Source organism: Sorex fumeus, unplaced genomic scaffold, assembly GCF_029834395.1.
Source record: "Sorex fumeus unplaced genomic scaffold, SorFum_2.1 ptg000047l, whole genome shotgun sequence".
Lineage (NCBI taxonomy): Eukaryota > Metazoa > Chordata > Mammalia > Eulipotyphla > Soricidae > Sorex > Sorex fumeus.
The window spans coordinates 39,741,853-39,764,263 of NW_026606104.1; the positions used below are offsets into that span (position 1 = coordinate 39,741,853).

At 37.4% G+C, this 22,411-nt stretch overlaps 1 protein-coding gene across 2 annotated transcripts in view; it reads left to right on the plus strand.

The window, feature by feature from the left end:
- The window catches only part of KDM1A (lysine demethylase 1A), a 67,040-nt gene that overhangs the window by 7,278 nt on the left and 37,351 nt on the right, over positions 1-22,411 (plus strand). The window contains exons 2-3 of one of the 2 annotated variants that reach the window (XM_056123822.1): positions 4,279-4,444; positions 17,307-17,366. In XM_056123822.1, the coding sequence (XP_055979797.1) occupies positions 4,279-4,444; positions 17,307-17,366 (226 nt within the window). The remainder of the gene's footprint in view (positions 1-4,278; positions 4,445-17,306; positions 17,367-22,411) is intronic. The other variant, XM_056123823.1, reaches the window with a different exon arrangement.

Consider the following 22,411-nt stretch of genomic DNA (forward strand, 5'->3'; position numbering starts at 1 on the left):
TAAACAAAATGCTTACTATATTGTCTGGCAAACAGTACAGCTTAGTTTTCATATTTGTAGATTAAAATCAACTGTGGGTCAAAAAAATGAGCAGTATGGTCAGACAGGTGTCATGATGTGTCTATAGTGAACTTATACAGACTTTCTTGCATTATTCTCCAAACAATACAGCATAGCAACTATTTGCATAGCATTTACTCTGTGTTAGGTATATATAAGTAATCTAGAGATGATTTAAAGTTTATGTAAGGGGGCTGGAGCGATAGCACAACAGGTAGGGTGTTTGCCTTGCACATGTCCAACCCGGGTTCGAATCCCAGCATCCCATAGGTCCCCTGAGCACCGCCAGGAGTAATTCCTGAGTGCAGAGCCAGGAGTAACCCCTGTGCATCGCCGGGTGTGACCCAAAAAGAAAAAAAAATAGTTTATGTAAGGATGTGCATAGATTGTATAATTATGTTGTATTATGTAGGAGAGCATCCAGTTTTGGTTCTTACCTTCCTCCTTTCTTCCCAGAAGGCCCTCACTCAAAAAAAAAAAAAAAGGTGAAAAATGCATGGAATAAGCACAGTGTTTTGAGAAATAACATGGTATCAGGTGTCAAATTTTGGCCTCATGCTTGGCAGCCCTTAGAGCTATCTCCCTGGACCCTGACTTAACCTCCCTTCTCAAATCGGCTCTTATCAAAACAGCCTCATATTCTCAAAGACTGACAACTAAAGTAAATATTATTATGTTTAAGCTTAGTATAAAAAGCACATAAAATATTGAAGGAGTTTTGGGGATTTTGTTTAAAATTTTATTTTGTAAAGAAATGGATTTCTCTGGCCAAAGATATGGCTTAGTGGTAAAGATACAATACCTAGGTTCAATACCTGATAATGGAGCGGGAAACCAAGAGGGAGTGGTGTGGAAGTGAGGGTTCTCCACCTGAAAAAATTTAAAGCCATCTGAAAGAATCATACAAACTTTGGAGCAGAGCTATTCTCCTAAGAAAAAGAACTAGATACCCTGGACAGAAGGGATTAGGTATCCCTTATCCATAAGTCAAATCCTTAAAAGCTTCAGAGAGTCTACAACTACTGTAACCAAAGACATAGAGATGTCTCAGTAGGAAGATAAGTCATTAGGGTAACTATTATTCACTTCATACAGATGAATCTCAGATTTATTTCTCTAATCTCGTCCTTCTCTTCCACAAATTCCCTACAATTCATTCACTTTACAGACCAGTGCTTTCTTAGCTTCCTCATAACTGCCAGAATATGTTTTTAATTTTTTAAATTTTTTACTTTAATTAAAATATTATATATTTCCCAAATATATATTATCATATAATTTAATAGATGAATGTTGAAACTTTCAAATGGTTGTATAAACTCCTGGCTCTAGCTAATCAGACTTAACCACTAACACATATATTTAAAAAAAAGAGCAGTTGTGGGAGCCACTTCTGTGATGCTGGATGGATGGAATGTGGTGTACTGAGGATCAAACTCAGCCTCACACAGGAAAACTGAACCACACAAACCAGGACCCTAATCTATATTGGGGTACAAGGGGCAGTAGAGGTGCAGAGGGCCACTAGGGCCATACCCAGCAGTGCTCTAGGGGCCAAAACCAGGAACCAGACCACTAGAATTACACCTCTATCCCCCTAGTCATTTTCTAACAGTCATCAGTAAATACCTGGCTATTTTCTTACACGTCTCTAAAAGCTACCCCCACCTGTTTCTGTTACTCAGTGCCTAAAATTCATGACCTAGCTCCTCCGCAAATTATTCTGTAACTATTCACAACTTAGAAATAAATTTTTTTCCTGCTCTGAATTTCCGTATGATCTCTGGATCTCTGCACTTCAGTTTTGTCTGACAGAATTTTTGTACTTCCAAAAAGATAGCACTAACAAGTTACTGCTACTGAGCCTACACAGTCTATTGAAATTTAAATTAAAAATTTTAAAAATCCAATTTCCTCAACTGTGCTTGTCACACTCTGTATGTAGGTGTTCAGGCATTTGTGGTTAAGGCATTTGTGGCTAAAAACTATTGTACTAGTTGGTGTAGACCTGCCTCTCTAAAATCTAGATAAGGCTCTATAATCCATAATCCATGTTTTTTGGGGACGGGGTGGTGGGGAGGTTTGGGCCCTATCCTGCAGCTCTCAGGGTTTACTCCTGACTCTGCTTCAGAATTTACTCATAGTAAGGAGGGAACTGGGAATCGAACTGGGTTGGCATGAGGAAAACAAATGTCCTGCCAACTCTGGAGGTGACTCCTGCCCTCCATATGCTACTGATTCTTCAAGTTTATGTTGCTCCTGGATGAACCCCATTGTTCCCAGCATTCAGTTGTCTATTATATATAGATTTGGTAGTAAAGTCTGAATTTATGACATTCAAGACTTTGAATTTATTGAATTCAAGATGCTTCTATTTATATTTATCCATTGTGCTTTGCACTCTGTTCAGTATTTGATAGATGAATTTAATTATTTGTATTAAATGAGTGTCTTAGAATGTAGCTCCAGATCTAGAACTATCAAATTTACCATAGTTTTTACTTTTATTTTTAATCTAGTTGCTATTTTTAGTAAATATTTTATATACCTTAGTTACCCATTGCTTACCTTTTTAGTTTCTTTTTATTATTTATTATTATTATTATTATTTTGCTTTTTGGGTCACACCCAGCAATGCTCAGGGATTACTTCTGGCTCTTCACTCAAGAATTACTCCCAGCGTTGCTGGAGGACCATATGGGATGCTGGGAATGGAACCTGGGTCTGCTGTGTGCAAGGCAAATGCCCTACCTGCTGTGCTATCGCTCAGGCCCTTTAGGTTTTTTTTTTCTTTTAAACTTTTTTTTTGTTGTTTGATTTTTCAGCCTAACTCATCAGTGCTCAGGGATCACTCCTGAATTTGTGAGACCATATGTGGTGCTGGAAAACAAACTCTGTTTGGCACAAGGCAAGCACCTTACCCACTCTACTGTCTATCTGACCCAAACTCCTTATTTTTTTAATGATAAAAATTACTTGCTTTTTTTTGGGGGGGGGATTAGGGTGGGCCTACCCAGTGGAACTGGAATTTTCTTAGGTCTGTGCTGGGGATGGAATGATGGTGGGTTGTCAATCCTGCAGTGTTTGAAGAAAATGACCATACTGTGCCAGGATTGAAACCAGACTTCCACATACAAAATGCATGCTCTAGTTTTTTGAGCTCTCCACCCAGTCACTCACCAGTCATTTTTTTAAGCATATGTACCTTTTCATAATTTTAAATGTTTCCATTTGTAATGTTTGTTGTTCCTTAGGTTTTAGTAAATATTTTGGTTTTGGGCCATACTTTGAAGTGCTCAGAGGTCACTCCTGGTGGGTTCAGTGGTTACTCCAAGTAGACTTGGGGGGAGGCCACATGGGGTGCCAGGGATCGAACTCACATTGACCGCATGGCAAGGCAAGTACCCTACCCATTGTGCTATCACTCTGGCCTGTGATTTTAGGAATCCTTTTGCTATTTTCCTGTGGAATAGTAGTTTAGAAGTACAGGGTTGGCACTGAACAGACTTACTGGTATAAATATAACATGTTCACATACTTGAAGTTTCAACAAAACTGTTAGGCAAAAATACAGCTACCCGTGACGTACTCGATATGCCAAAAACAGTAACAACAAGTCTCACAATTTGTTTTGAGACGTTACTGGTGCCTGCTCGAGCAAATCAATGAACAATGGGAAGACAGTGCTACAGTGCTACCCACTGTCACTGTCCTCCCGTTGTTCATCGATTTGCTCGAGCAGGCACCAGTAATGTCTCCATTTTGAGACTTGTTGTTACTGTGTTTGGCATATTGAATAGCTTCCCAGGCTTTACTGTGTGGGCAAGATACTCTCGGTAGCTTGCCAGGTTTTCCGAGAGGGGCAGAGGAATCGAACCCGGCTCAGCCAGGCTGACTGCATGCAAGGTAAATGCCCTACTCACTGTGCTATAGCTCCAGCCCAGTGCTACCCACATCAAATATTTTTAAAGAACTGTAAAATCTCCGTAGATCTGAACATCAGTATTGTAATGTAAGAGTTATACATTGGCCTGTATCTGAATTGACATGAGATTGTTTCATAAGAGTATTATCAAAACCTGCCTATTATGAGTTGTTTTGTTTCTATTTATTTTCCTTAAAACTTGAAGTTAAAAAACAGTTTAACTCACTGATGGTTCCAAATTGAGTTCCTGAATCTAGATGTATTTAGCTTTCCCTGGTGTGATCTCCACATAGGTAGAGTACAGAGAGATGGATGAAAGCTTGGCCAACCTCTCGGAAGATGAGTATTATTCAGAAGAAGAGAGAAATGCTAAAGCAGAGAAGGAAAAGAAGCTTCCCCCACCACCGCCTCAAGCACCACCTGAAGAAGAAAATGAAAGTGAGCCTGAAGAACCTTCTGGTGAGTTGTCAAAACCAAGCATAGTTTTTTTTGCATTATCTTTCAAGAATAAATGTTATTTTTGTTCTGCAGTGTTATTTGTCTTTATCTTTACTTTATGTTTTGATCGAGGCTGCATGTGTTTTGGTATACATGTGACATGTACGTGCGCGAATCATATGTATATATACACACACATTTATATACTTATATGCATGCATACATAGTTGATACTGATATTTTTTAGTTTGTATATCTGTAGGAGGATAGTGAAGAATGATGATAGAAGTATAGTGGCAATAGAAGGTAGTTGGAAAATGGGAGAGGATAAACAAAATATGCAGAAAACAAAATCTAAAGAACCAAACCTTTCAGTGAAAGGTGCTGATTCAGAATTTGGAATAGATGGTTCAGAAATTGTTTTGGCTACATAATGCTTTTACCACATGTTGCTAGATTCTGATAAAACAGTCGTGGTATGGGTCAGTTTTGAGAAGGGCATTTTCATGGTGAGCAAATGAAAAAAAATTTTTTTTTTTGATGGGGATGGGGCCACATTCAGCAATTCTCAGGGGTTTCTCCTGGCTCTGCTGAGAGATCATTCTGGGTGGGGCTCTGGATACTGTATGAGTTTCGAGAATCAAATCTGATCAGCTATGTGTGAGGCAAGCATCCTACCTCCTGTACTATCTCTTCAGCATTCTGAAAAATTTTTGATGTCATAAAGAAAAGCCCTAAGGACTTATTATGTAATTGAGCCTTTCACCCAAGGTAAGGTGTAAGAAAAAGCTGTTAAGAGATTCTAAGCTTAAACAATTTTTGTTATGGCCTGGAGAGAAAAATTAGAATCGGAAAGTATTGCCTTCAAAGTTACAAGTATCTTTAAGAGTTCTAATATTTCCTCAGCCCTAGTAGTACTGAGGATATGCTGATCAATAAGGATACCTTTCTGTTAGAGAAAAACCAAACATAAGTAAAAACATTTTTTCCCCATATCTTTTGACTGTAATGACATTTCATTAGTCTTAGTGTGTGGGAGGGTAGGTTTGTGCCATACCTGGTAATGCTCAGAGGTCCTGGCTTTGTGCTGAGTGGGTAGGGACAGCCGGATTACTTCTACTGGAACTTTGGGAACCATATGAAGGGTCAGCTACTTGCAGGGTAAGTACCTTAACCATTATATTTTCTTTTCAACTTTGTGATTTTGAAGTTTCATTAAGTTTTATTTTAAAATAATGTCTCTGTATGTGTAGTGCTGTAATTGAACTAATGAATTCAAGGAATGGCATTTACTACTTATACACTTTCTAGAACCCAAACAATTTTTCTGGAGGGAAGACACTCAGTAATCCTCAGGGGCCAATTCTGGCTCGTTATTCAGGGGACTGTATGTATTTCAAGGTTCCAGATCAGTCTCTGCATGTAAAGCAAGCACCTTCACCCCTTGTGAAGAGTGATGTTCTCTGCATCTGCCTCCCTATGTCAGCATATTTTTTTTGCCTCCCAAACAGTGCTCAGTGGACCTGAGGGTGACTTGTAATACTCATCCAACTAGTGAAAATACTTTTTTAATTTTTTTGGACCCTGGGGGATGAACTCAAGGCCTCACATATGGAAGGCGTGCACTACTAAGTCTTTCAACATGCGTCTTTTTAAAAACAAAATGTGTATTTCAGGTACCATCTACTATGTCTTACATGAGTTTTGTTAGTGCTCATATTAAATATTTGAGTACTTTTATCCGTTAACCTTCCCCTCTTTTCCTATGTTACATGAATCACCAAAAATCATTATATTTAAGTGAGAGTGTGGGAATGGGATATAGAATGGATGGCTGGGGAGATAGCTCGAAAGACTGGAGTATATGCTTTGTTTGTAGGAGACAAGGATTCAGTTCCATGTATTGCAGAGAATGAGTACCACTGCTGATCTCTCAGTTTGACCCCAAAACCAAAGGGAAAAATAGAAAGAAAAATTAATACTAATATGTCACTTAAGACTATTAAAGGGAGGTGTTAAATATAGATTAGAACATTTTAGTATTTTGCTAAAATTTAAAAAATAGTATTTCTAACTTACTGTTGTAATAAAGAAATACAGTTTAAGAACATTTAGAAAAAGATAGATTCTGGATTTCTAAAGTTTATTTCCTAAAACTTCCTTACAATAACTTCATGATCAGTGCCTTATTGGGAGTGGAAAGGGACCTTGTCCCTAAGACAATGTAAGACAAATCAAAGCTTCTCTGTACCTCAACCACATTCTCATTTATTTGTTTGTATGCTTATTTTCCCTCAAAGCCTCGCAAGCAAGTGCTCAAGGAGGGCCGGTCTGTTCCAGGTTACATACTGCAGGCCTGTGGGAACCAGGAGATTCAGATGCTCAAGCCTGGCCATGCATTGGGCCAGTGGTATTGGGTCCACCAGAACTGGGAGCTGTGCATGCTAGGGTTTGAATTTGAGGCTTTGTACTTGCCAGGCATGCACTCTAACCCTTCCTCTTTTCCTGTGCTGAGCTTCTTTTGTTTTGTTTTTGGTGGGGGGAGAGAGTTTGGGGGACACCCTGTGGTGCCCAAGATGTCTTGGATGCCCCAAACCCTGTCCTTGGATGTTAACTCCTGTTGGTGCTCAAGGAACCTTGCAGTGCTGGAGATCTGACCCTAGTCTCCCACATGCAAAGCTCAATCCATTGATCTGTCTGGCCCACTTTTTTTAATCCTTCACATTTAAATTTTTGTTTTTATCTCCATCCATTCTTGTTACTCCTCTTTTTCTGCTTCCTTATTTGACTATTGTCTTTGTTTTCTTCTGTCTTTAGTATTCATGAGATACATGGATGTAATCCTTTTCATGGGTCAAGAAGCTGTTGACATCTTAGTGCAAGGACTAATTATTCAGGAGATGATCAGATAGCTTGGATACTGTCTACCATACCCTTTTTTGTGTGGTTGTGAGCTTCTTCAATTCTGAGTTATTGCCTGCTGTGCTCTCTGGATATTTTACTTCTTTTATTTTTGTGGTGTTGGCAGTTGAGCCCAGGTCTTGTGCATGCTGCAGAATCACATCCCTGGCCCATATCTATTGAAAATTTTACACCAGGTCTTGGTTTTCAGTTTGTTAAGGGGATACCCATACCTAATATCAGGCACTGTTCTCAAAATAAGTAAAATATCTTCAAGGGGATTTAGGATTTGGGGGCACTGTCTTTATTATGTTTTTACTTCATTGTATTACTGTATTACAATGACAGTGTAAATAAGTACTTTGGGAGACAATAAAAGCTTTAAGTTTTTAAATAATAACATTATTTAGGATGTTTTAGATTTGTATTGATGTTATCAATAAATGTACCCTGGTTACGAGTTATGAGAACAGTTATTTTTTCTGTGCATGTATGTATTAAATCTTTGTGCAGGGAAGGGCACACCCAGCAATGTTTGGGTTACTCAGGATTCACTCCTGGCAGTGCTCAGGGGACTATATGAGTTGCAGGGGGGTGGGGATTGAATCCAGGTTGCCTGCATGCAAGGCAGACTCCCTACCCGCTATACTATTGCTTCATTGATTTTTTTTTGTTTTTAACTTACTCTCTTGGTTGTATTTTTTTGTTGTTGTTTATTTTTTGTATTTTGTTTTGGTGGGAACAGAGGCTTGGACCAGATTTTGTACTCTTTAGAGGCTATTTCTGGATTGCTCAGGGGGTCACTTTTTCTGGTGATCAGGAGACTGTATGTGGTGCTGGGGACTGAATTGGCCTGGCTTCATGCAAATCAAATGCCTTATCCCTCTGTACTGTCTCCCCAGCCCTGAACTATTTTTCCTTTAAAACAGCTTAAAACAAATATGGGGGCGGATTCACCTGGTGGTGGTCAGAGCTTACTCCTGGCTTTCACTAAGGGATCACTCCTGGATAGCTCTGGGGATCATATGGGGTGCTAGACTTCCTACCTTCTGTACTATCTCTCCACTCCCAAGCCTGAATAATTCTTATTACTAATTTTTAAATTTGCTTAGGTTTTGTTTTGTTCTCTACGGTATTATTTTGTTCATTTTATAAAAATCCATAGTAACCTGAAATTAGTGTAGTAAAATATTTGATTACAAGATTCTTTTAAATATTTCTCAACCTTTTTCAGTTATGTCTCCTTTCCAACTTTGTTTCCTTCCAGTGTGCCACCTTCCTTCTCACCCCTATCCTACTGATTATTTCGCTTATCTATGCCATGGTACCCATTTATGTGGTTTTTTTTTCTTGTTTATTTTTTTACCTGTTGCTGTCTTGAAATATCCTGGGTCCTCTGATGGGACCATTTGGCCCCCTGTTGAGAAGTGTTGTGTTGGAGGAGTTTAATGTCTAGTGACTCCTGCAGCATGATGTATTGGGGATGGTGAAGTGCAGATTTAAACTAGAAACTCAATGAGCTGCCTGAATGATTGTATTTCACTGTTATTTTACTTTACACTGAGCAACTTAAATCTTTTTTAGAGCTTTTAAAAAAACCCACTTAATTTCAGTAATTTTGATGCTTCTATTTGAACAATTTAGTTTTTATAGTTTTATTCAATTCTTTTTTGTTGCTGTCATTTATTTGGTCTGATAAGAGAACAGAGTACTATGAGAATTTTCTCATCTGCCAAATGGTGCTTGATTTGAGGATAATATGGAAGTAATAACTCAACCTTTGTGTATAAACATGTTTTTATTTTTAAAATACAGTTGAACTAGTTTGATGTAGCACTGGTAGTCCCAAATATAGGTAGCTTTGTGCCTATGAACTGAGCATCACTGAGAATGTTCTCAGACCCTATACCACACTTGGTAGGACCGTTGGTAAGACCTTTTGGTAAAAACAAAAATGTTATATTAGGTATATAGGGTAAATTGATGTTTTATTTAGGAAAAAAAACCAGTTTAAGTTATGGACTTGGTCATCATACATATGTATATACTATCACTTTCGGAAGTTGTAAAGTTTTTGTGTTAGCTCATATTCACCATGTAAGTTGATTCTTTAAATTCTGAAACTGTTAGCTCAGTGTATGTGTAAATTGTGTGTGTGTGTGTCGTGTGTGTGTGTGTGTGTGTGTGTGAGAGAGAGAGAGAGAGAGAGAGAGAGACTTAGTTTTGTCATTTAATGTATTATGTATACATCATAGGTTGGATGGCAGATCGTGGTAGTACTTTTTTCTCTGAGAGCTGTGTAATTGAGATCCCTGCTGAGATGTAACAAATGTAGATATCTTTGCAGTATTCACTGTCACACAGTCACAGAAGTTTTAAAAAAACTTGAAGATAGGATTGTGCTTTTGCTTTTTTTTTTCTACTGATTTGAAAATAGAAGCGCATATGTGACTAATGCTTAAGAAGCTGGGTCTTTCTCATAGCACTGTTGTAGATTCAAATTATATTTAAATGTCCCTAATCAACACAAAAAGATTGCATTCATCTGGGGAACATAAAGCAACAAAACGGGAGACTAGCACCCAGGAATGGTTTAAGATTAGTACCAGGAATTTTGCTCCATGACTTGAAGGCCAGCCACATGTGCTAGGTGAAAAAGAAGCTCAGATAGAGAAGAGAGCACCAAATAAAGGGTGTTGTGAAGACCCTCCCAGGGTGGGAGAGACATGCTAAAAGTAGTCTATAGACCAAACATGATTGCCACTCAATGCCTCTCTTGCAAAACACAGTACCCAAAAGAAGAGAGAGAGAACAAGGGGAAATGCCCTGCCACAGCGGCAGGGTGGGAGGATGGGGGGGTGGGAGGGATGCTAGGACCCTTGGTGGGGGAGGATGGGCACTGGTGGAGGGATGGGTATTTGATCATTGTATAACTGAAACCCAAGCATAAAAATTTATAAGTCTATAACTGTACCTCATGGTGTTTCACTGATAAAAAAAATGATAAAAATAAATAAATGTCCCTAATCATAGTCTGGGAAGGTACAGATAGAGTTCTGAAAAACTGTTACTTGAGTTTGAAAAAAAAAGCCTGGCAAGCTACCCGTGGTATATTTGATATGCCAAACACAGTAACAAGTCTCACAGTGTTACTGGGCCCACTCAAGCAAATCAAATAATCTCGGTCCCATTGTACCGCATCAGACAGGTGGGAAAATAGAGGCCTGAAGGGCTGTGGCTGACCGGGTCACTTTGCAGGCCCCTAGCCGGCAGGGGCTGGACCCCAGATCAGGCATTCGCAGCTTTCGGGAGCCCTGGGCTGGGATGGAGTTGGGGTTCGCTTAGGGTCAGGCCTCTTGCCCCTGGCGTCGCCCTGTGTCCATGGGTGGATGGGGGAGCAAGCCGCTTGCGGAGCGGGTTCCTGGAGCGCAGGGCCTGGCCGGGGGGGGGGGGGGGGGGGGGGTTGGGGGGGGGGTGGGGGGGGGGCGCGGCTCACGGCTCACGCGACGGGAGGGCGGCTGTGTTCTCGGCAGAGCGGGACCAGTTTCCTGGTGGGCAACCAGAACCGACTCGCCAAGGAAGTGCTGCCCCAGTACTTCAAGCACAGCAACATGGCGAGCTTCGTGCGGCAGCTCAACATGTGTGAGTGTCCCCAGGCCGCGGGAGGCGAGATGAACAACGGGAGGACAGTGACAGTGATTTTCCTTAACATTTAAAACATATTCTTTCCTTTGCTCTTTTTGCTTTTATACTCATCACGTATACTTTCTCCCACTCTCCAAAGATCTTTCCCTCTGCTAATCTCTGTTCTATTGTCAATGTCCATTAATTTATTTTTCTTTGTCTCTTTTCCTTCCTTTCTTTACACATATAGATCAAATCATCTAGTATGTCTTTCTTCTCACGTAATTTGCTTCGCGTAATCCTCTTTATTTCCTTTAATTTTGCTAGTCTTTCATCTTTTATTTGTGTATATGAATAAATATATATACAAGGATATATGTCACATCTTTATCTGTTAATGGGCTCTTAATATTTCCATTTCATAGCTAAATAAGTATAAATATGTAATAACAGTGAATATACCTCTAAGTTAATAACTTCATATTCTTGGGTAGATAGAAATAAAATTGCTGTATATATGGTAGTTCTATTACTGACACTTTTGAGGAACCTCCAAAAACCTTCGAAGAACGGCTATACCATTATACATTTCCACCATTAGTGTATGAGGGTTCCTTTATCTCTGCACTATCACCAACACTTGTTACTAGTTCTTTTTTTAAATTGTTTAATATACGGTTTTTTAAAATTGTTTAATATACTTCTCGTGAGTATGAGATATCTCATTTTGCTTTTCATTTGCATATCCTTAATAAGTAATGATGAGATTTTTCATATACCTTTTGGCCATCCCTCTGTCCTCTTTGAAAAATGTCTGTTCAGATCTCTGCCCATGTTTTAATTGGGTTGTTTTTGTTGGTGTTGAGTTGCGTGAATTCTTTATATAACTTGGATATACCTTCTGTTGTATATTGTATGCTGATACCTTCTTCCATCCAGTAGGCTTATGTTTTTGTCCTGCTGATATTTTCTTCTGTGCAGAAGCTTATTTGTTTGTTTGATGTAGTCCCAATTGGTTTTGTTTTGTTGGGGGTGGAGGCTTTGTTTTTTCCTCCTTGCTCTTGGGGTTGAATCCCCAAAGACATCTCCTAACATTGATATGGAACATATTACCTGTCTCATGTATTTTATGGTTTGGGGCTTCACATCCAAGTTTTTAAATTTTGAATTTATTTTTTTCCATTAGGTTTTTTCCATTTTTTTCCATTGTGGTGTTATATGTGTGGGTTTATTTCTGGGCTCTTGGCTTCTATACCATTGATTAGTGTTGGTTTTTTTCCCTCCATTTTTAAATAGAGAACCATACTGTTTAATACTTGTTGCTTTGTAATATCAGATAACATGATGTTTCCATTTTTCTTTCTTTTTGGGGGGTGGGGAATGGGCACCCCCAGCGATGCTCAGGGGTTACTCCTTTTTGTACTCAGGAATTAATTACTCGTGGTGGTGCTCAGGGGACTATATGGGATACTGGGATCAGACCCGGGTTTGGCGCGTGCAAGGTAAATGCCCTATCCATTGTACTATTGCTCTGGCCCCAGTGTCTCCATTTTTCTTCATTTTTTCTCGGGAGTACTTTAGTAAGGGATATTTTGTGATTTCATATTATTATTAAGGTTTTTTTTTTAAAATCTTAATTCCTTGAAATATTTTGAAACCATATTAAATCTTTAGGGACTGGAGCGATAGCACAGTGGTAGGGCGTTTGCCTTGTGCGCAGCCAGCCCAGTTGAGCGGGGTTGGATTCTTCCGCCCCTCTCGGAGAGCTCGGCAAGCTACAGAGGGTATTTTGCCCGCACGACAAAGCCTGGCAAGCCACCCATGATGTATTCAGTATGCCAAACACAGTAACAAGTATCAAAATGGAGACTTACTGGGCCCGCTGGAGCAAAATCGATGAACAACGGGAGGACAGTGACAGTGATTAAATCTTTGCATTAACTTTTCTGAGATGGCCGTTTTTAACCTCAATTTTTCTTTGGCCACAAGCTTGGACTATCTTCTGATTTCCTTGTATCTTCTCTTATTCTATATCTCTTAACAGTATTTTGTAGTTTTTGTTGTATAGGTTTTAAGTTTATTCCTTGGTATTTATTGTTGATGGATTTTAAGTGGGATTGTTTTTCTAGCTTTTTCTTCTCGCTTATTTGTATTGGGGAATATATCAGATTTTTGTATATTGATTTTGTAGGTTGTTAGTTTTTCAGTTGAATCGTTAGAATTTGCTCTTTAATATCTGCAAGTAATGATTTTTCCCTCCTAATCTAATCTCATGTCTAATTGTTCTGGCTAAAACCTTTAATACAAAATAAAATAGAGTTAGTGAGTGATTTTTAAAGGAAGATAAATTTTTCACCATCATTACTTACGGTTCTTTATTTTATTGACACATGTTCCTTCTATCTACATTTCACCGAGAGATTTCATTATAAATGGGAGCTGAGTCTTAAATTCTTTCTCAGAGTCATTACTATAATTTTTGTTTTTCCTTTTATTGATGCAAAATTTTAATCAATTTGCATATATTGAACCATTCCTGTATCTCTAGAATAAATCCCCTGAGTTGTGGTTTATGTTTTTAGTGTACTTGTTAAATTTAATTTGGTTGTATATTTTGGGGAAATTTTGCATGTGTTCATTGAATGTAATTTTGTTCTGTACTTTTATATATATTTTTGATGTTTTGATAGTAGCACTGTAGCACTGTCCTCTCATTCATCGATTTGCTCAAGTGGGCCCAGTAACATCTCCATTGTGAGACTTGTTGTTACTGTGTTTGGCATATCGAATACGTTACGGGTAACTTGCAAGGCTTTGCCGTGTGAGCGAGATACTCTCAGTAGCTTCCCGGGCTCTCCAAGAGGGGTGCAGGAATTGAACCTGGGTCGGCCGGGTTGGCCACATGCAAGGCAAATGCCCTACCCATATATTTATATATATATATATATCTGTATCTGATTTTGCTATCAGGGTATTGTTGGCTTCAGACATAAAAATATTTGAAAGTTATCCTATTATTTCTCCTTTTAAGGTTGTGGTGGTGCTTTTGAGAATTTGAATGAAAACGGTAAAACATTGTTGTTTAAGAATGACTTTAACAGATCTGTAGAAGTTTATTAGAGAACACTTGAAAGGCTGCTATAGAAGATAAACTAAATTTTCAATTTGGAGAGGATATACGTAAATAACCCATTTAAAGGATCCCCACTTAAAACCCTTGAGAGAGATGTGTATGAAAACTGAAGTAATGCCAAATCAAGGTGATAGTAAGAAGCTGCCTTTATATATTTTAAATATTTTTGTTTTGACTTTGAGCTCATGGAACATAACAGTTATGCTTAACTAGCAGTTGTCTTTTTGTTAGTGTGAGAAGCACCTTTACCTAGTCCAGAAGTCCTGCCAAACCAGATGAATATGGTATACTATGTGCTTTGCTCAGTCATAATTTCAATGGAATGTGAGTTCCAAAGCTTTGTGTGCTGTTTTTAAGAAAATGAAGAATTGGTTTCTAATACTAATAAAGATGATGGTTGTTTTCAGTTTTCTCTGGAGAAGAAAGCTCCCTCAGAATTCATGAAATATTATTAGTACTTGAGAGAAAATAGCAGTGCTACATCATCTTTACTTTTGTGCAAGTTACTTTAACTAGTCAAGAGATAAACATTTTGTTTGTTACTGATTTTTAAGCACTTCCCTCAGTACCCCCAATATTATATATATATATATGTATATAATTGGGTTTTTGGCCATACTCTGTGGTGCTCAGGGCTCAGTCCGATTCTGTGCTCAGGGAACCCTTTTGGCAGGCTTCGGGGACCATATGGAGTGCTGGGGATCAAATCCAGGTTAGCTGTGTGCAAGATGAATGTCCCTGCCCAATGTTACTATTGTTCTAGCCCCACATTTCTTAAATATTTAATATTACCTTTTGCTTGGTTTTCTTCTGTTTTTCTACCTAAGTAATATTTTGGAGTTTTGCTCCCTTTTTCTTTTTTTTTTTTTTTTTTGACTTTCTGAAGGGTCCTTTTAAAAACATTTCTCAGGCTATTGAATATTTCCCATATTCGTCCTTCATATCTTCTCCTATTATCCTCAATGTTCAGGAGTTTCTCCTGGTTCTACACTCAAGAAGTACTTCTGGCAGTACTCTGGGGACCGTATGGGATGCCTGGGATCAGACTTGGGTTGGCTGTGTGCAGGGCAAGTGCCCCACCTGTTCCATCACCCTACATACATATCTTAAAGAACAGTATTTTTTAAAGTTATATTAGTTTTTAAAAAGCAAAAGATAATAAAGACTGTCTTTTAAAAACAAAATTAAAACAATCTTTTTACCTTTTGAGTACATAAGTCAGTGTGAGAAATTCATATTTCTAACAAGTATTTCAGGAAGAAAATGATCAGGAGCTACCTGTTGCTTAAAATAAACATATGACATGTAGTTTGAGAAGAATATAATAGAAGGATAAAATAAGTTACAGTTAGTAGATAGCTTGAAAGTATTTTTGTTTTTTCATTATTGATACTCCCTTCACAAGAGATTATTTTAGTGTCCACATATTATTCTTGGAAACTATTCTATTGTTTTTTCTTTCTCCCCTTTTAAAATATTTTAAAAAGTTACTTATCACCCGATCTACTTTGGTTCTATTTGGAACCAAATATGTTTGTTTTTTTTTAACCCGTAAGAGGTTTTTGACTGAATAAATCCAGAACTAATTTAAACCTTTTTTTGAACATTTCTTATTCAAACTTTTAAAATAAAATACAGGGTCTGCATTTTCAAGATAAATTTGCAGATTGATTGAATTTAGTAATTGGAGTCATCTCTTCATAATTATATTCTCATTTTCAAGTGCTGTAAACAAATGATATAACTTGTGTCTTTTTTTGTCTGAGAATCATGACCTTGTAGAACTTAAAAGAACTCTCCATGCAAGAAATAATTTAGAATAAAAGTATTCTATTTCAAAGCAGAGCTTATAACACCTAACAACATTGTTTTAAATGTTATGTATTATATACTATCTAACATATAGCTGATACATACTTTTACATACTTAAAAGATTAAGTCATTTTATTTTTAATCTATGCTGGGACTTGAACGCAGGATATGGGTTCATGTACACAGACATGCACTTTACACTGAGTTGTGTTCTAACACTAAAGGTGTTATTTTGGTCTCCTAGGCCTAAAAGCTTTCTTACATTATGGGGGGACTGTTGTTCAACTTTTCTTAGTACCTTTTACTCATATGGTAGAACAAATCAGTCTGCTTTCTAATTGAATTTTTTTTTTTTAATTAATGAAACAGGTTGGAGAGACAGGAGTAAGATGCTTGCCTTGCTTGCAATAGATTTCCCTTGAGCATAGAGTCAGGAATAGCTCCTGAGCACTGTTGGTGTGGCTTCCCCCAAGAAAATTAATAAGCCCATCCAATTTTGTATCATTGGAGGGGTTATTTTCATACCCTCCCCCAAACAAACTGTAGCTTTCTCTGGTTTATTGAGTAGTTAGAAACATAAGAAGATCATAGCATCTATTTGATAGATTTTGGAAGAATCTAAAAGGCAATCTTTCCTGACTTTCTTAGATTGAACTTTCAGGCTGTAATATGTTTCTTGAAATTACTTCTCCACATTAATTAATGAGGAAAATGTCTGAAGCCTATTAATGTAATTTGGGTTAGAATCTCTGTCAGCCCCTCAAGCCCTCCATATGTGTATCTGTCAGTGGTGGCATATAAATGCAGGGCATTGATGTGTTCTGAGGTTTTTACAAAGGAAGCACTGACTTAGAGCAATTACTGTCTAATGTGTATAGTAAATAAATTCCTTTTAGAACTATCCTTTTGTTACAATGCCTGCTTTGAAGATGGAGACATTTTAATTAAGATTATAAATTTTTCTTGTATAAATTTAACATTGCCATATATACATATATATTTTATAGAAAGGTAAAGGTAGAGATGGAGTTGATGCTGAATTAATTATTGGAGTCGAGGTCCCAGAGCCCATATCCCACTACTCTCAGTCTAGCAACAAGTAATAAATTTGTAACCCCTCTTTCCCTATTCAGCCTTGTCTATTAAATAATACAGCAAGAATTTAGAAATTAGGAATACTATGTACTTGGTTTTGCTGTTTTCAGTAAGAATCAGAGTGTAAAAATTTCAATGAGGATTTGGAAGACTATGATGACATTTCCCAGGCCTTGATTCCATAAGAAGGAGCTCTTTTTGTATGGGTTTACTAGTTGGTGGTGAATTCATGAATTGCCAACTATTAGGCCTTTATGTCCAGATATTATCTCAATTTATGGAGTAAGGTCCCTGAGTTCTCCTCTTTCCTTCCACAGGGCAAGCAGGAGGACTTCAAGACGACAGTTCTGGAGGGTATGGAGACGGCCAAGCATCAGGTGAGGGTGGCGTTAGATGCTTGCCACTTAGCAAGAGCCGCCAAGTCAGGGATTGATGCTTGCAAGTGTTTTTGGCTCTAGTGCTCTGGTATCCACATTTTATCCAGAAGCGCAGGGATACTTAGGTCACAGGACAGCATAGTATAGTAGTCAGAACAAAGGCAAGCAAAAACATTTTGAAGTCCTCAGGCCGATCTCAGCCCTCCACTTTTGTTTGTGTTTTTGAGGAGATGGCGGGTTCTCTCCCTCCCACCCCCCACCCCCCCAAGCAGCTTTTAAACATGATTTAAAACATAGAGTACAGGTATCACAGGACCTTTAAAAGAAGTATCATTGTATACACAGAGGAGAAGTTATAAACTGGTTATTTTTTTAAAAGATAGGATGGAATGCCCTTTTAAGACTTGATTAGAGGAATTGTGCAGGCAAGTGACTCCAGAATATGGTTGGTGATAGGTACATGGTCTTGGGTAGTTTTTTTAAAATTAATACTACATTGTCAGTTACTACAGTGTTTGTAGATAAACATTTTATTTAAAAAATAAAACTTGTTTAAATGTTCTTTTAGACTAAGGTTTTTATTTCCAGGAAAAAATAAAGATGAAATTATAGGAATGGGTCTGGAAAAGTTTATTTCAGCAATCAGGAATTTTCCCATTGCTTCTTAGAAGGATGTTCTTGTGTTCAGTGCTATAAAACTGGTTTATGTATAGATTTGATAGTTTTCAGGTGTTTGTTCACTTTAAAATTATGTGTACATTGTAGTTTGTACAACAGGCACAGATGTATTCTTTCTATGTTGTATGATCAAAGATAACTTTGCGTCAGTTTAGAGATTTTTACTTTGGATCTAGAATGTAGATGTAGACCGGCTGGCATATGGATTAAAGATTGGTAACCAGTAAGTTATCGTCGAGAAGTTAAAATTCTCATTCAGAGTCTCTGTCAGATAACTCTTCCAGAAAGCTTTACGTCAGCACAGTTCTTGCATGGAAGTGTTGAGGGTTCAGGGATAGCCTTTAGAGCTTTAATCTTGAAGAAATAAATTGAGTTTTATTGTTGTTTGTTTTGTTTCCAGTGTGAATAGATTTGTTCATTTTTTAGGTAAAAATATATTTTATTGCTAAAAGTGAAATATTTTTACATGAAACTGTGATGATAGTCACTTACTGTCAGAATGAGTGTTAAGTGTTTCAGGAATGATGGTAACTATTCCAAATTCCTTCCAGAGCTCTCTCCAGATCTTTTGTTCAGAAGCGTACATTTGTGAGATGATCAGTGTCAGAAAGGTGTTTTTAAATGTTCAGGTTTTTTTTTTTTTTTTTTTACTTTTTGGGTCACACCTGGTGATGCTCAGGGGTTACTCCTCGCTCTGCACTCAGGAATTATCCTGGTGGTATTTGAGGGAGAACATGGGATGCTGGGGATTGAATCTGGGTCGGCCGCATGCAAAGCAAAATGGCCTACCCGCTGTACTATTGCTCTAGTCCCATGATCAGCATTCTTAATAAAGCCAGATAGCCCTCTAAACATTTAAAAATTTACATCAAGCTGTTAGATATTATCTGATTTTATTTAAAAGTTTAAAAGGAATTTAAAAATATCTTACCTAGCTTCCTGCCTTCAGACAGATAGATTGTATCAAATTTGTTTTCTGCAGTAGGACCTGGAACACAAAGTCAAGGACTTGATCAGGATTTAGACCATAGCTCAGAGAGTGAGAATCCAGATGTGTTGTTTCTTATATGCAGACTCTTCTTCACACCCTTATTTACAGGCTCAAAAATAAAGAATTGAAAGCCTAAGAAATCAGATTTTTCTTTGTGCTTTTTTAATATTTAAACTATTTCAGGACTAGATATAAAAGGTGCATCTATAGTTTTCTTTATATATCAATCATAAAGACTTGTATTCATTATTCAACTTGAAGTCATAGTTATCTATTTTATTGGATTGAGAGGAAGGCAAGTAGCTCATGAAGTTTGGTTCTTCTCTTGTTAATTTCTCCCTGGATAGAATATCAAATGTTACATGTATCAGAATGGAGGGCGGGGAGAATGATGTCATAGAATAGAGGGGCATCTTATCTTCCTCCACCTTTTTCTGCCTAGACATCTAATTCACAGGTCTTAAATTATTCCATTAAAAATGTAACTTACTGTGTTTTCAGAGAAAGTATCAGTCAAACTACTAGAAAGGGCAATTCTCTTTATTATGACTGCATTCTGAAAGGTAATGCTAAAGTTTTCCTATGTGAAGTGGTGAGAAGGAATTGAGTAGAGAACATGATTATGTCGGCCATCCTGGGACTTTAAGATATTCATGTTGCATCTTTGAAACATCTTAAATTTTAAGAAAACCAAATTCTATTAAGTATGCTAACGTTGAAGTGTTTAGAGCTATTTTAAAGTTATTTGAGAGCCAAGCATATATTTTTTTCTATTAATAATTCTTTTAATAAGTATTATTAAAATTAATTTTTTATTAAAGTCAAATATATTCTTTTAAAGATTTTTCCCACTCAGTGAGATACTTAGGAATTATGTTAATGAGGTTGGTCTGTTTATTTTGGAAATATCCTGTAAGAAGAATGTTTTTATTTAGTTTCTGAATAATTAAATTCTTAATTAAGACATTTTTTGTGTTGTTGGGGAAAAGCTTAGATTTTTTTTTTGTTAGTGTGTATATTTTTAACATTGAGTTTGAAAACAGTCTTTCAGAATAATGGTCTTCATCCTTTGAAACCAAAGGGAAAGAAATGATTGTGGAAAGTTTTTAGAGACCTTAAAATTTTTTTGGATAAAGAATAACTAGCTTGGGGACCCGAGTGATAGTACAGTGCATTGGACCCCGGTGTGATCTCCAGTATCCTTTCTGCCCCTTTAGCCATATCCCTTGAGAGCAGAGCCAGGAGTAATCTGAGCATTGCCAGCTGTGGCCTTAAAACAAAAGTGACTTATAGTACCCAAGATAGTATCTGGGCTAAGGTGCTCGCCTTGTTCCTGACCAACCCTGGTGTGATTTCCAGTATCTAAGAATGGTCAAGAGTAAGTCCTGACAACTGCCAGGTGTGACCTCCCAAAACAAACAAAACGGAACTAGCTTTCTCACAGATGTTACATAGAATATAGAAATGAAGAATATTGTTTTATATATACTTTAATATTATAACTTTTTTGCCTTTAATTCTTTTGTAATTTTTTGTTACTTGATATAGATGATATAAAGAAAATTTTTTAAGTAAAATTTCTCAGTGGTTATATTTTTTTTCAACTTCTCAGACTTGGTCTACTATATATCAGAGTGATTTTTGATGATAACATCTGGAATGAGGATCCAAATGTAATAGAAAATTAAGAGGATCCCTCCCCCCTTTTCCCATTATTGACAATAGTATAGAATTGTTGAAAAAATAAAAATTAAAAAAATAGGATTGATGTTCAGTGACTACTTATCAAACATATAGAAGGCCATATAGTTAAGGAAGAAAATTAGCTCTGTTTTGGGGAAGGAGAAATAAAGTTTTTAAAACTAACCGATTTTCACATTAATACTATACACCAAGAACTATACAAAGAAGAAACCTAATGCCAGATGTTTGATTCAAATAAGGATTAGATAATGCTCCTTCTAATGTGACATGGTTTATGTCTTTTATATTTCTTTTTTATTTTAATCTAAGTATTGCCTTTCATTGTTTTTGCTTCCATTATTTATTACTTCCAGCTTTTACGTGTGCTTTAAAATGTGGCTGGCTATCCTATACTTTTATCATTACTTAAAATTACTTCAGTGGTACTGCTTTAAATTGTTATCTTCATATTTCCATAAGTTGGAAATAGTTGATCTTAGACATACAAATACAATATGTGTAAGTATATAAGACTATAATACAGGAGACTGATTATAATCAAATTTTATAAAGATATATTTAACCATCAACTTAAAAGCATTTGTATAACTAGTTTCAAAATAGCATATACTTTACTTGAATTAATAGAATGTATGCACACCATATGTTATATGTATAATGACATTTTTACTTGGATTGTATAATAAAATCATTTCAAACATTTCTTCCAGAAAGGGCAGATCCCCCTCCTTCTTCTCTCTGATTATATTCTACTTCATCTCTCACTATTTGCCCACACTGAATTATGAGAACCGCCACCAAAATTTTTGTCTTGTAATAACCAACAGTGAACCCTTAAGTTCAGAGTTCATTCTTTATATTCCCTGTTTTTAATTCTAAAAGAAGGCTTGTAACTGTATTTTCCGCTGTGTCCTTTTTTTGTGTCCTCTTTGTGTACCTTTATCTTTGTTCTAATTCTTTGATTTTGAAAATTATCACTGTCTAGGGTGAGAGTGATAGTATAGCAGGTAGGGTAATTGCCTTGTGCACAGCAGACCTAGGTTCAATCTCTGGCACCCCATATGGTCTCCCAAGCCTGCCAGGAATGATTCCTGAATGCAGAGTCAGAAGTAACCCCTGACCAATTCCAGGTGTGGCCCCCAACACCCTCCACCCCAAATCACTATCTGTGATGCTATATTTTCAGTGATGCTAATTTTAGTTGAATGGCTTTTAATATTACAAATTATTTTGTGGATGGAAAATATATTCTAAATGCTTTCTGTTTATAAAGTGTATTTCACTCTGCAAGTTTTTGAATGAGTTTAAAGTACAACTGAATCCTAAGAATGTTTCCATTTTAAAAAATTTGAAAGAATTGTTTGGGGGCTGTGGTCTCCTTATGCAGTGAGTAGAAGGCAAACGGTCCATTCCATCCAGTGTTTGGGGACCATTAGGGCTACACCTCTGTGCTATCACTCCCGGCAAACTGGAGCGATAGCACAGCGGGGCTGGAGCGATAGCACAGCTGTAGGGCGTTTGCCTTGCACGCAGCCAACATGGCCGACCCGAGTTCGATTCCTCCGCCCCTCTCGGAGAGCCCGGCAAGCTACCGAGAGTATCTCGCCCGCACGGCAGAGCCTGGCAAGCTCCCCGTGACGTATTCGATATGCCAGACACAGTAACAACAAAG